General features: G+C 40.3%; 1 protein-coding gene across 2 annotated transcripts in view; it reads right to left on the bottom strand.

Moving 5' to 3' along the window:
• The window catches only part of CARD11 (caspase recruitment domain family member 11), a 47,107-nt gene extending 33,241 nt beyond the window's left edge, over positions 1-13,866 (bottom strand). Inside the window, exon 1 of one of the 2 annotated variants that reach the window (XM_083799783.1) lies at positions 13,428-13,866. In XM_083799783.1, the coding sequence (XP_083655909.1) occupies positions 13,428-13,440 (13 nt within the window). In that variant the 5' untranslated portion in view covers positions 13,441-13,866. Of the gene's footprint in view, positions 1-861; positions 7,370-13,427 lie in introns of those variants that run through there. The other variant, XM_083799784.1, reaches the window with a different exon arrangement.
• Positions 13,867-14,099: the final 233 nt, after the last annotated feature.

Genomic DNA, 14,099 nt, shown 5'->3' with positions numbered 1-14,099 from the left:
AAATACTTCATTCAGTAGGCTTTAGAACACTGTTCTGAATGAACAGAAAAATACAACAGAACCCTATAGTGGGAGTCCCACTGTTAAGTTGGGCTAGGCAAAATAAAGAAAATTCAAAGAATGGACAAATAAAAAACTGTCATAAGCCTTTATAAGGATCTACCTTAACAAACACTATTACTCCACACACATGAAAAATAACCCCCATGCCAACTGCATACTGCATTATGACAGCAGCATACATTTTGACTTACACACAGGATGAGAGTATGAATCACTTAACTATCTCAATGCATGATGCAAAGGTATAATAGGTCTGTACCTAGCACTGTGAAGACATCCAATCTTGTTTAGCTCTTGATTGCTTAATATCTATTCTTTTTGATCAAACACTGTCTGGTCTCCTTGAGGTGATGACGGCAATCATTCACACGCATTTTGTTCATTTTATGTAAACGAAGAACTTGATGTAGATAGAACACAGGCATTTATAATTTAGGCCACTTTGTATCCTGTTTAACTATTACTTTAAAACATTTGCAATTTTTAAAGAACAGGGAACTCTCTTGCACATGCTAGTTTGCTGCTTGAGGAATGCTGCGCCCTACATAACAAGTACCTGTACTTTTTGCACCTCAAAGCCCCTGTAAGAAGTAAGCTTCCCTCCTAGTCACAGACTGCCACTGAAATACTCCTTGATGCTCTGTCACCTGCCATTGACCAAATCCTCTGTCCTCTTAAGCGTTCCTAAAGAACTTCTCAGCCAGTCCAGCACAAAACACACAGAAGAAAACTGGATGCCATTTGACAAGAAAGTATACAATAGATCACAAACAGCCCGGCCTAAGAACAAAACCTCACCAAGAATCAGAAGGAGATCACTATTTTACAGCTGGAAATCAAAATTCCCCTTTCACGTGGAAATGGTTGCACTTCCTTTATGATCATATTTTTCCCAGTTCTGCTTCCTGGTCACCTCCTCTCCTTGCTCTGTGTCCTCTCCTTTCTTGTACTGGTGTAGCAGGACCGTGTCACGTAGCTCCGGAAACATACGCCCACCATCCTCTTTCTCAAACTCACTGTCTATATATAGCAGATAGAGAGGTGCTGGGGGCTGCCTGACTTCCCTTTTCTTTTGAACAGAGGTTGTGGGTAACTTTCAAATTTGACAACATTGTAGAGGAAAGTCTTAGAGGAAGTGTTCTCAAAGCCACAGAGAGCTGTGAGCTCAGGATGGAGCGGCAGAGGCACTACCTCATGCAGACCCTTGCTTCCCAAAGATACTACAGCTGGGGGCAGCTAACAGCTCAGCATCATCAACAAAGCCTCACTGCAAGGCGTGCAGTTAAGAGCAGGAAAGCAACCACTGGAAAATAGAGACAGTCCTCTTTGCATCCTGCAGGAGGGCTCCTTTAAGTCACTTCTACAGCAATTTGAAGCAAAAATAGTCTGATTCCATGCTTAATGGGATTGTACTTTATTTCTGTAAGTGGTAACCTTTCTGTGACCTTGTCTTGCTGTCTTGGGGAAAAGAATACCAAATACTTAGCAATTTTGTAGTATTTTCTGCTTCCAAAGCATTGCAAGGAGGAATTAAGTATCTTCTGTTGCTTTATCCATAACTGAGACCATTGCTGTAACGATATAGAATAAAATGCTATAAAGCTTTGGTGTGGAAAGCTTATCCCAGAAGAATTAACTAACCATATGAAGACACTAAACTCTGTTCTCATCAGGAAACTCTGGGCAGTTCCGTTCATGGTCAACTTGTATTTTTGGAAAAGACTGAAGAAGCAAAGTACTGAAATAGCAAGAAATCTGTCTCTCTCTTCACCTGAGTGTGGTTCTTCAGAATGAGTCAACATAAGAAGTATGAAGAAAAATCAGCATGAGGGACCATATTTTATTGAATTCTCTGCTGACTGTGGAAATAAATATTTGCGAAAATAGAAACTGTGAAGTGATGCAAGAATTACACTCCATCTGTGAGCATCCCAGTCTTTAAGCATGGGCAGCTGCTGTAAAGCAGCATTTACGAGCAATATTACAAAAGCAAGATTTGCAGGATTATATTCACCCGAATCCTGATCTTTATGAGATGCTTCACAATACAAAGGGTGGTAAGGCATCACAATCAACTAAAAGTCAGTGGGAGCATTTTTTTTCCCCCCGTTCTCCTAATTTATGCCTCGAAGCATAACAATTCTTCACGTGTTATTTGCATTAACTGTACCTTGTAGCTTGAAGTATTGCAAGCTAACAACACTGCAGAAAAGCATTTGTTTTAAATGCAGCGTTGTGTGTGCATATGAACTAAGGTTACATGCAACATGAGCACTAGTTAATGGTTCTGATTCCTGGGGGTTGATTTCCCCTATTTCTCATTCCCACTCAAGGGCACAACTTGTAATTAGGGTCAGATTTTCAAAGAGTGTAGATAGACTATAGGCATTAAAATAAATGGCCAGATCTTTGCAAGACTTGCCTCAGAGTGTGGGATAAGATAGTGTTATGAATCACAGAGCTGCTGAGTGCTAAGCACTTTTAAAAATCAGGGCTTTCTTATATGCTCAGATTGAAGCTGAGCTCTTTCAAAAATCTTTTGTCAACTACAGCATTCTTTGACTGCTAAGTATTTGAAAAATGGGCCTTTAAATCTTTGTGAAATGACAATTTTTACATTAATAAGAAACCTCACTATATAGCACCTATAAATCTGGCCAACAGCAGTATTTAGGTAGCTCTGATTCCCCAGAATTGTACAAACCATCCAGGAATACGTGCTCCATGGGGAAGAGGGCTGACACTGTGTTGTCAGTGCTTACTTGTGCTAATTCTGGTCCTTCTGAATCCATGAAATACATATTTTGCTAGTTAACAGATGATGGTAAATACTACTGATAGATCAATCTCTTTTCACCATATCTCCACCTACAATTGAGATTTTAAGAATTAGATTAAATTTGAAGCTTTGAACCCTCTGAGGCAAGATAAAAGAAAAAAGGTTCATTTCCACATGACTATGTATTTCTATGAATACATGACTACATGACTATGGATTTCTATGAATATTTCTTCTAGGAGGAAAAAAATAAAGTTATTTTTCTTATGCTCAAAAATTAATACAGTGTAGAAATAGTATGAGGTTTTAGATTAGATTCTCCTTCTATCATTATTTGCTCTATTTATCCTATTTTTTTTCCAAAGCCGGTAAGTTCAGCCTTGCAGACTCTATACTGCTGACTCAGCTGACTGAGCCAAAACTCATAAAAATCTATTTTAAAAAGGTCCACTGATTTTATTTTCTAATCATAAATATGAAATTTAATTAGCATCTCATTGCTAACGAAGTCACTGTGGAAGGCGAGACTGAGGAATCAGGCACAGAGATGGAACCTCAAGCGTAAACCAAAACAATTGTTATGCAGGAGCCAGTTTAACTCCTGCTTTCCTTCACATGGGTTTCAGCTCTTTTAAGAACCGTGTGCTCTGTTCACAGGTTTCCTTTTTTGATGGCAAGGCCTTTCTATCTTCTATGGCAGAAATTATTCTAGCATGATATAGCATAAAATAAAATAAGACCATACAAGGTTCAATTGGGATTAGAAACAGAAGCAAGGTAGAGCAACTTGGATCTGAATTCAAAATCCTGTTTTGTCATAAGATAAACAGGTCAATAAGTGTTTCAAATCCTATAAAAGCAATACACTTATCACCTGAGAAAAGAATTTATATTGTTCTCCAGGGTACTGCAACATCAGAAAGATTAAAGGATTTTTTTTTTTTTAAGAGCACATGGAGAATTTAAAAAGCCTCTTTAAAAAGGAAACTTGTCCAGCCTTTTATTATTAACATTCCTAGAAGGAATGTCCTAGACACCAACCAGCACTGCTGCTGGCATTACTGGGTAAAATCCTGTCTACTGAGAGCTACTTCTGAAATCTTCTCTCTGCATTTTATGAGAGGACAAGAGTTCTTGATCTGTCTTTGTCCATCCTTGCCTGTATGACAGGGTTACCTTTGTGACATTTCCCTACCCAGCAACACAGATGGTTACTTGAGGGGAAGGCAAAAAGAGCCAGGGGTTCTTTTATTCCTGCTCCATGAGGTGCCTCGGTGAAGGAGACCAAAATGCAGAACATCACGGAAGAGAGAACTCGGTAACAAGTGGGCAAGTACCGTGGGAGAGCTCTGAAAGGGCTGATGAACTACAGTAACCACAGAACTGTACTTTCTCCTTATACTCACACTGAAATTGTTCATAGCAAATGAGTGTGGGAGGTAATGTTTGCAGGACCTGTCCTGAGAGAAAGTAATCATTAATGATTCCTGGTTGGTAGTAAAGCTTTTGAAGTAGCTCTGGGCGTTCGAATGCCCTTTGGTTGCTCTCAAGTGACAACCTTCCCTAGGGTAAAAAGGGCTTTATTAGTGCTGGCCATGGCTGCTTCTGGGTGGACAACTCCTTTATTCTTCTGTGTTCCCTGATGTGACTTGAAAGCTGGAAACATCCAAGAATGTGGTTGCAGCATCCTGAAAACTTACTGCCTTGCAATTTGACAAAACCTGAAGCTCTTCCTTGTTCTCAGTAATGGAAAGCAGAGGTTATACATCAGGCAGCATTCAATAGAGGAAGGCGAGAGCAGTTCAGGGGCAATGAAGGTTTCTCAGATACTCTGACTAATTTTCTCTTGAGAATCACATAACCCTTTAAAAGTACTGTTCAGCCTTTAGGGCAGCCCCCAATGAGTACAGCAGTATTTTCATACTGGTTGTGAAGACTGGTGGACGGACTGGTTAGATGATACTCATGTGTCCGCATTGCCAAAACCAAGTGCACTCCAGTTCTGATGATCAGCTGCCCTGATATACCTCGAGTATCTCCCTCCATCGCTCATCAACGTGTCTGCTCGCAGAAGCGACAGTCTATTTATATTCTGACGAAAAGCAGCAAGAAGCCGCTTTAAGAACTGTTCATTTTCTAGATCCTGTCTTCACCTTTCTCCTTGCATATAACAGGAAAAATTATGGCTCTCAGAAAGTAAAAACACAGAGGAGAAGCATATACCTTATTATGACATCCTGACCACTTCTCTCTCCTAGCATTAACCCTTTCTGTCCTAATAACCCTGCCTGCTTGGAGCTGAGGAAGCTGTGAGAAGGAAGACTGGTGTAACAGGAATAGTGAAAGCAGAGCTACCAAGGACAGAAGGGACTTTCCAGAAAAGAATAAAATTCAGCAAAACTTTTAAATAAACAACTGGAAAGCTCTGATTGTAGTGAGTTGAAATCTGACTTCAAAAAGTAAAAAGCTACAAAGAATGTCTGTTAAAAATAGATTTCTTCCTCTTGGTCTCACGTAATTATTCACTTAGAATGGCCAACAACTACAACCCAAAAATGCTATCATTGGGTTTGACTTGGGAAACAGGAAACTCTGGACACTTCTTAGCAATGGTGTGATGAGGTGAATGGTGGAGGTGAGGTAAACTGAGTGAGGACTCATTCAGAAAGTTGGTAACCTTTCTTTTAGGGATCAGAAGTTGACATTTGCAGCTCCTGGTGTCTCCACTGGAGTGCTGACATCAGTAACGCACATTTATCTCAATTCAAATTTCTGGAATAACTCTTTACGTTTCTTTCTAATGTTTATGATATCATTCACCCTAGCAAGGTAAAACGGAATTAGACTTTCTCACTTCACAGTTTGAGGACCTGAGATGGATAATTCTAGTAAAAAATGTTTTAAAGCATAAAGGAAGTTTAAAATAATAACCATATTCTCCCCGCAGATTTTTATATGCAAACTTTTAGCTCTCAGCCAAAAATGTTACCATACATTTTCAGGACAGAAATGGTCCAGCTGATCGCTCATAACCCATATCCAGCCAGAAGACTAACTCAGTTCACTGTGATTTTCTCTAGATTGCTAGTGTGGGCTGCAGGCAGCTGCATGTGTCCTCCTGGGCTTGTGTCAGGCCAAACCCAGGGCAGAACAAATTTCTGGTTTGAGACTACTGAGTTCACTGCCTCCATGTGAGGGCAGGAGGAAGGTGGGAAGAAACCACTTCTAGACATGCAGAACGTAACACAGAATGCCAGGATGTGGCATTGCGCAGCCCACAGAGTCTGATGATCTTGTGCGGCTTTTTATAGATGTTAAATGCAGGACCACAGAGAACCAATATTGGACCATGTTTGAAAAACAGCACAACCACCGCCCCCTACTACTGTTGTATGCGTTAAGCATTCTCCATGAGAGCGAAAGAAAATAATGCGAAAGAATCCTCCAGATGAAAATACGACTTCCACAGTGAGGTACAGAAGACTTATTAAAGCACCACAGCCCGTCTATGCCTTCCCTCTGATTTCTGATTATTTTTCATTTGCTATGCTTTATGTATTGCTTCATTTCCTTCAGGATCAGTCACAAACCAGAGGTGACAGATATCCTCAGCTCTGAAGTGTGCTGTGCAGGGAGAAGTTTGTTAGCTGTTTTCACTCACCTGATGAAACTACCGTATATGGGATGGTAACGAGAATCAGAGAGGAAGAGGAAAGGAGATACAGAAAACATAAGCCAGGCAAGTCAGAAAAAAGCATCAGACTGAAGGTAGAGAGGACTTGGGATGTCCTACAAGGACCAAGATAACAGCAACTAACCACCCCTCACCTTTTTGCATGTTCTTCCCTCACAGTTTTGAATATTCAGATGATCTTTACTGTTCTTATCCCTTTGTACAGAGACTGCACTTAGATATGGGCTGATCACATTAGCTGTTTAATAGGTTTGCATCCAATATTTCTAATACTATCCTGCTAAAATGGCTTTGTATTTATGCACAAATATCTTATAATGATGCAATTGCAACGAGTTTGCATTTTTCCACAATGTAGAAGTTCTAGAAGGTATCAGAGCTTGTCATTAAACTCACAACCTTCAAAAAGAGGCATTCAAATCCTGACCGTTTCTGCCTTAAACCTAGCACTTTCCAATTGTTCTTTGCAGGTGAAAAAGTTCATTCCTTCCTGATACTGTATTCTCATACAGCTTCTAAAGTAACTATTGAGCCAGACACTACTCTCCCAGGTGTGCAACCCCAGTTGTTCAGTGATTCAGTGAAGGTGTTACTGTCAATAGCACTTACTCCAGCAAAACCGACTGATATTACTCTCACTATGGATACGGACAAGTCACAAAAACATCATTCTGTTTTGTAACACTCCATAAGAAAATGCCCAAGTATCATTTTTCCTTCAAACCATTGAATTTCAGATTAAAAAGAAACTGACTCAGTGTTTCCAGCCTTACAGGAAATGTAATACTCCTTCACTTTTTTTTTTTTTTCTAAAAAATAAAGCAGAAGAAAAACACACTCCTTTCTGACCTAAGACAAAAGTTTAAATACATATTTTTTTTCATACTGCATTGTTAGCTTTCATGGCTTAAATTGCAAAAATGAGAGAATAAAAGACAGAAGGAAATTAAACCTTCTACAATAAAACATGTTAATCTTGGATCTTCCTGAAAAATATGTAACTGAAAATACAGGTACTGGAAGGATGTAACATGTCAAAAATATTCAGCCTGTTCAGCCTGGAGAAGAGGAGGCTGAAGGGGGACCTCATCGCAGTCTACAACTTCCTTGCGAGGGGGAGTGGAGAGGCGGGTGACCTGTTCTTCGTTATCACCAGTTATAGGACCCGCGGGAATGGTGTTAAGCTGAGGCAGGGGAAGTTTAGGCTGGACATCAGGAAGAGGTTCTTCACCGAGAGGGTGGCTGCACACTGGAACAGGCTCCCCAGTGAAGCAGTCACTGCACCAGGCCTGTCTGAATTTAAGACCGACTGGTCTGTGCACTCAGTCACTTGGTCTAAACTTTTGGGCAGACCTGTGTGGTGCCAGGAGTTGGACTTGATGATCCTTATGGGTCCCTTCCAACTCGGGATATTCTATATTCTTAAACTAATCAATATTGAGACTTATTCTGTCCTGTTTTGGCAGGAACTGTGAAGGGAAACTACCAGAGCAGTAGCAGAGATTATTTTCCCTCCTCCTCCCCCACCCCCCGTCCCCGAGAAAATCAGCTCTGCAATAGTAAAGAAGACAAGAAAGTTTATGAAATTTTGTATTTTCCTTCTGTGCAAGGCGTTAGTGAAATTAGTTTGATGATCACACCAGCTACTTCATTATAAAGTTTATAATAAATTTATAATAAATAATTATATTATATTAAAATATATTATATAATTATTATATATATTATAATATATTAAATAAATAATTTATAAACTTCATTATAAATGTACAGAATGGCAACTATCTTCACAAAAAGCCAAGAAATAGAGATGCATGCAGTAGCTGCTGGATAGACACTGTGCCTTGTTCTTGTAAAAGACTGGACGCACCAGTCTTTGCATGGAGATGATCCATGCAAAACTGCCATGGCTTCATTCAACAGCCCAGTATGGTTAGTGAATTGTAAACATCCCTGGTAGTTTAACTGAGATGTTAAAAGCCAAAAGCCTCCAACTGATCTTATGTCATATTCTCAGTTGATGATTAAGAAGAAAAGACTCAATCACCAGTTGCACTGCAGTTTGGAAATTAGGTGTATTTGGTGTTAGCTTTAGTAAAAGAATTGAAACAACCTTCGGGTGTTTTCCCAGTTTGCTCAGGATTCAGAATTCATAGAGGAAAACATCTGAAGGGAAAATCTTTTGCCTTTTAATAGTGTTTAAAACTTTGGAGGAACTTGGTTTTGTGCTCAAATATATTAAATGTGTGTAACAACCTATTAAGCATGCTCACTGATTTCAAGTAGGTAGCTTAGAAATGTTTATACACATACAGAGCCATAAGAAATGAAGTGGAAACAACCTATTAACTGCTACTGAAAACCATATATGTCCTGCTTGTATACGGTTTTGTCTGCATTCATATGGAAAAAAAAAAAAAAAAGGATCTCATTTTAGACAGAAAACCTGCATTAAAGTTTCAGAGCCTCAGTTACAACCTGCTGAAAATTTGCCAGCAGACATCCAGCACTGAGGGGGCTGGTGGGAATCTTTTCACTGGTTGCAATGAAGATGTATTCCTTCCCTGAACTACAATGAACAGGGCAGACTTATCAGGCTTGAGCAAACAACAAGTATCTTTGTGTAAGGCCAAACTGGCCTCAGGGACCAGAACAAAAATATCTGTTAATATCACACAGTGCTACTTTATACAGACAGATTCACTGAGGCAACAATTACTAGCAATAATATCACATACACAGCTGTATATACATTTACCCTTTTGACGAAACCAGAATGTTATAGCATTTACTTTGACATTTCTGATAGATTTCCAGTGAGATTTGACAAATTCTTCTTTCCTGTTGAGTTGCTAAACAGATTCACTGAAGTAAACAGCATTAGAAAGCAAAGCTCCATCCAGCACTGAAGATAAAATAGGTTTTGTGGGACTAATGTAACAAGAATATTCTCTTCACTACATATTCACTAGTGATTGCAGACAATGCACAACACATGGTCAGCTTCTGGTGCTATTGGTAATACATTACCCTGAGCTGTGAAAAAAAACTTGTGTTTGCCTTCTGTATAAAAGAGCAAAAAGGCCCTACCTGATGGTAAATTTTTAAACACCTCCCCCCCCCCCCCCCCAGTACATCAATGAGCATGTGAGAATTCATGATACTCACAAACTAGAGCCCAGCTACTTGGCAGAAGAGTATGAAGGAAGAAAGGTGCTCAAAATAAAGTTCAGAGAAGACATTTATGTTTAACTAAAGTCAGTGTGCAAACCTTCAGGCAGGGAGCAATCCACTGCTGCCTGCGGCTGGGACAGAGCATGTCTGGGTATATGGCAGATGGTCCACTCTGTCAAATCGCACTTTAAACAGATTAGCACTGTATTCTCCTTTTGCCTGAGAGGAGCAAAAGTGAGAGGGTAATATAGGGAGAGAATACTGACTGAAGAAGTAGAGAGAAAGAGCCTTTTATTACTTGTTGGATGTGTGCCACAGAGACCAATTATATACTTTTGACATCAACCATTATAATTCCAGAGTCCTTGAACAAATCACAAGCAGAAAGGTTACCTTCCTGAAAATGTTCATTGCCATTAAATAACTGACCCTGACTAGAGGGTGAAGGCAGCACTTAAGAGAGAGTTTGGGGAAGAGAGGAGATGGAGAATCTTATTACACATACACCTGAGAAAACCCCATCATTTGTTCTGAAAAGGGAATTGCAGATTCACTGCAGATACTCTATTCTCAGCAAAGCGGACAGCATTCTGAGAATGCAAATCCTACAGACAGCAGTGATAAACAGCCAAAGCAAAAATCATATCTCACTGATACCAGTTGCAAAACTCCACTAAACTTGGTGAGGACTAGGGTTTTACCCTCCAGTTTGAAAGCCACAAGACCTGAACCAATATTCCTTACTCTTTTATGGTTTAGATAACTGTGGGGGTTACTTACAAAGAAAGCTGTCACAGGTCAAATTCCACCATCAGTTACACAACCTTAATGACCACATCTAAGTGAAACTTTTGTATTTCATGAAACATGCACTTCAGTATCAAAGAGAGTTGAGACACCTGACAAGTGGATAGCTTGTTCTCTTTCAATAATATAGACATCATATTGGGAGAAATAAAGATCTTTATATGCTTCATCCTCTGTGAGTAATCACGCCACATAACTCATTAAAAATTTGACTAAGTGACAGTATAAAACTAAATCATTTGGTATACTACATTCAGATTTCTTTGGCATATCCCAGTTATTTGGGATGCATCCTTTCAGAGAAGGCTCAAGTTGCTTTTAATTTTAAGAGGTAAAACTGCAGTCAAATGGTTCTCTTCTCAATCATGCTAAACTTTTATTTTTCTCTTAGTTCAGAGTTAAATATAAATGGAAGTAACTATTTGCGTACGAACAGGGAGTCCAACATGTGATTCTGAATGTCTGTTCCAGGGGTGCCCCTCCCAGTAAAGCAATTTGCTGGGTGGGTGGAAAGATTCCAGGCTCTTTCCAGCTGAAATTTCACTTCTGCCAGGTAAATGACTAAAGAAACTAGAAAAAAAAATAATTCTAGCTCCACATCCCCTGGAATCTGTCAACGCAATTTTGACAATGCCCATTTAAATTCAACCCACAGCAAACCATGATGATGAGGGACGATGGTAAGAGGGAAGGGAAAAGCGGCAAAATGTTGTCTCAGCCAATTTATTTCTGGGAGATATCAAGGCCTCACAAGAAGAACTAGTACTGGGGACACAGGATACCAAAAACACAAAGCACAAAATCATCATGCAAGTTCTGCAGAATGACTAAAAGGAACACCAAACATTTCGTGTCACAAGACAAGTTGTAACAGAGTAAGGACTCATATTAAAATTGTACGAACGTCTCTTATTTTATTGTTCTAGGCTTTTGGACTTTTCAACAGATCCAAAAGACAAAGATATTTTAATGTACCTGCTTCAGTATTCAGAAGAGAATGCTCACAGCTCAAAGGCCACAGTTTGCTAGCTCTGAATCAAAAAGGATATATTATAATTGCAAACATAGTTTAAGCTTCTTTCACTCATAAGGAGATAGACAATTTGAGAGAGCAGGGTAGATTGCTAAGAGAATTCTCTCACACAATAATTCTCTTATTAATTCAGCTGAGTTTAATATGTGATCCTTATTCAGTCCCCAAAAGCCCAAACCAGAACATCCCTAGAAATAAATCTTCAGCCTCAATAGCCCTGCTTAAGAAGGTGAGGCTAAAAAGCTTCATCAAAAAATTTACTACTTTGTCATATCTGGTTCAAAGCTTACAAACTTAAATACACAATAATAGCAGATACTATCCTTGGATGCATTTTTAACCATATCTGATCCTGGCAACTTGTAGTATTTAAAAAATGAGCTGTTTCCAAATCCTTGGAGCAAAGTTACTCCCACTACAGCATTACAGCAGGGAACCTCTCTCTACCGCTGAGATTTGAAATCCCATGGGATTCAATGGGACATAAACTACCTTAGTGTCAGATCAGAAGTTCTGTATTTAAGAGCTTTACAAAGCTCTTGCTCTGCTCTAGCCTGCATATGCTGTAAAGGAAAGAGGAGCTGAGAAACTGCAAAACTTCCTCCAGTTCCCCTACACGTATGCGGGGAGATGCCAAGGCAGCACAGAGTAAGACCATCTGCTTCAGTGGTTCCTCCCAACATAAACGTAACATCGAGATTAAAACAGATAGAAAAATCTGATGGAGGGTTGGGGCAAAAACTTCGGAAAGAGTGGGATGATATAAAGAGCAGGGATAGAAAAAACAACGTCAGGGAAGGCTGTATTTGTGAGTAGAAAGGAAGCTACGGTGTGTTATAGGTGTTAGAAAATTTTGTTGTGAGAGAGAAGGAAACAGAGAGTGGTTATTTGTTGTGAATCTCTACGAGTCTGAGAATTGGAGGGAAGCTACTTAAGTATGAAAGTCTGCTACTTTGGGATGCATCTCCAAAACTGCAAATATGCAAATCCTGAATATGTACATGAGCAAAGGGGCAGATATACAAGCAGCATATGTGTACAAGGACAGCCCAGCGGAGAGGCAACACCATTGTGTGTGCAAAATCAACTCTGCAGGGCTGCAATGTATGCTGTGTGCATGAGAAAGAGGATGGAGCAGGAAGGAGGAGTGCATCTGAGAAGCAACAGGAAAGGGGAACACAAGATAGAGAAGTAAATCACAGAGGGGAAGGAGAGAAAGACTGAGAACATGGGGGAGGATGTACAGTCTGTTGCACAGACAAGAAAAAGAAGGTGGAGGGAAGAGAAAGAAAGGAACAAGGGGAACATTTGTCACACAAAAAAAATGCGCTTGATGAAAAACAGGCATAAGAAGATGGTGAAAAAGTAAGAGATCCACTAGGGTTGAGAAAATAATAAAGAAAGTGAGAAGAACTAATTAAAAAAAAAAAAAAGATTGTATTAGTTAATAGAAAGCATAAATCCCCAATGAAAGGATTTTAAAAAAGGGTTAGGGCACAACACACCATGAATAGAAATTCCCTGGAGACCAGTGCTGACAATCAGCCCTTTCATCTCCCCCTGCTAGGCCTCCATTTCAATCGTCCTTCCCAGCGCACACTTCTTGAAGAAGATGTTTTCACCTCCAGCTACCACCTGTTTACCTCGCTGAAACCTCAGCTCCGTGTACCCGCGCGTGCAGAGTACAGTTAGAGCTGCTGAGGGCAAGGAAGGCACGAACGCAATCATTCTCAAAGCAACAGGCTCTTGAAAATGAACACAAAAAAAAAAAAAAAAAAAAAGAGGTGAAAGGTGAAAGTGGAACTTGTAGTGATTAGAGTCAAATGCCGTCCTAGCCAGCAGTGAGGTGGAGCTGATCTGACAGCTGCTTTCCTTACCTTGGGTGCTCATGAGTGACCAGGCTGTCTCGCTGCAGCTGCTGCAGGCTGAGAGTCCCTATGTTGCCTCCATGCAATTGCCACCGTCTCTCCAGGGGGCCTGGAGAGGTTATTTGTGCTCTGCAGCTGTTAAAAAGTAAAGGAAACACAAGGAGCAAAACACCCCCTGACCCCAAAAGTGCCGAAAGTTTAGGGAGAATCAGGAATAAAGGAAGCAAGTGCACTGGTGTCAGAATGAGCAAAGAGCGACACAGAAAGTGAGAAAAAGTGTGTCAGAGGCTGGGAGGGGCGGAGAAGGAAAATGCAAAGATCTGACAGGAAACTAGACTATAAATCTGCTTAGGGTTTAAAAAAAACACATTTCTGCTCCCTAGTGATACAGCCTGTTTGCAAATGAGTCTGCACGCAGGTGACAGCAGAGCCCTGAAGTACCACTGTAAGCAAATACAGAGACACTTCTGCCCCTTCCCCAGGAAGAGCAGTGGGCAGAGCAGGCAGCAGCGCAATCACAAACAACTGGCTCAGATTGAAAAAGCAGATTGTCTTCACTGCCTCACTTCTAGTTTCCTGGAGTTTTAGGGCATGTTTCCCCGGGCAAAAGCGGGCATGCTGAATGCCAGCCTTACTGGTGCTGTGCCTCTCAGACCACAAAGCAGCAGCCTTTGCTTCTCA

This window comes from Anser anser, assembly GCF_964211835.1.
Source record: "Anser anser genome assembly, chromosome: 15".
NCBI classification, from domain to species: domain Eukaryota; kingdom Metazoa; phylum Chordata; class Aves; order Anseriformes; family Anatidae; genus Anser; species Anser anser.
This window is presented reverse-complemented; position numbering and strand designations above follow the sequence as displayed.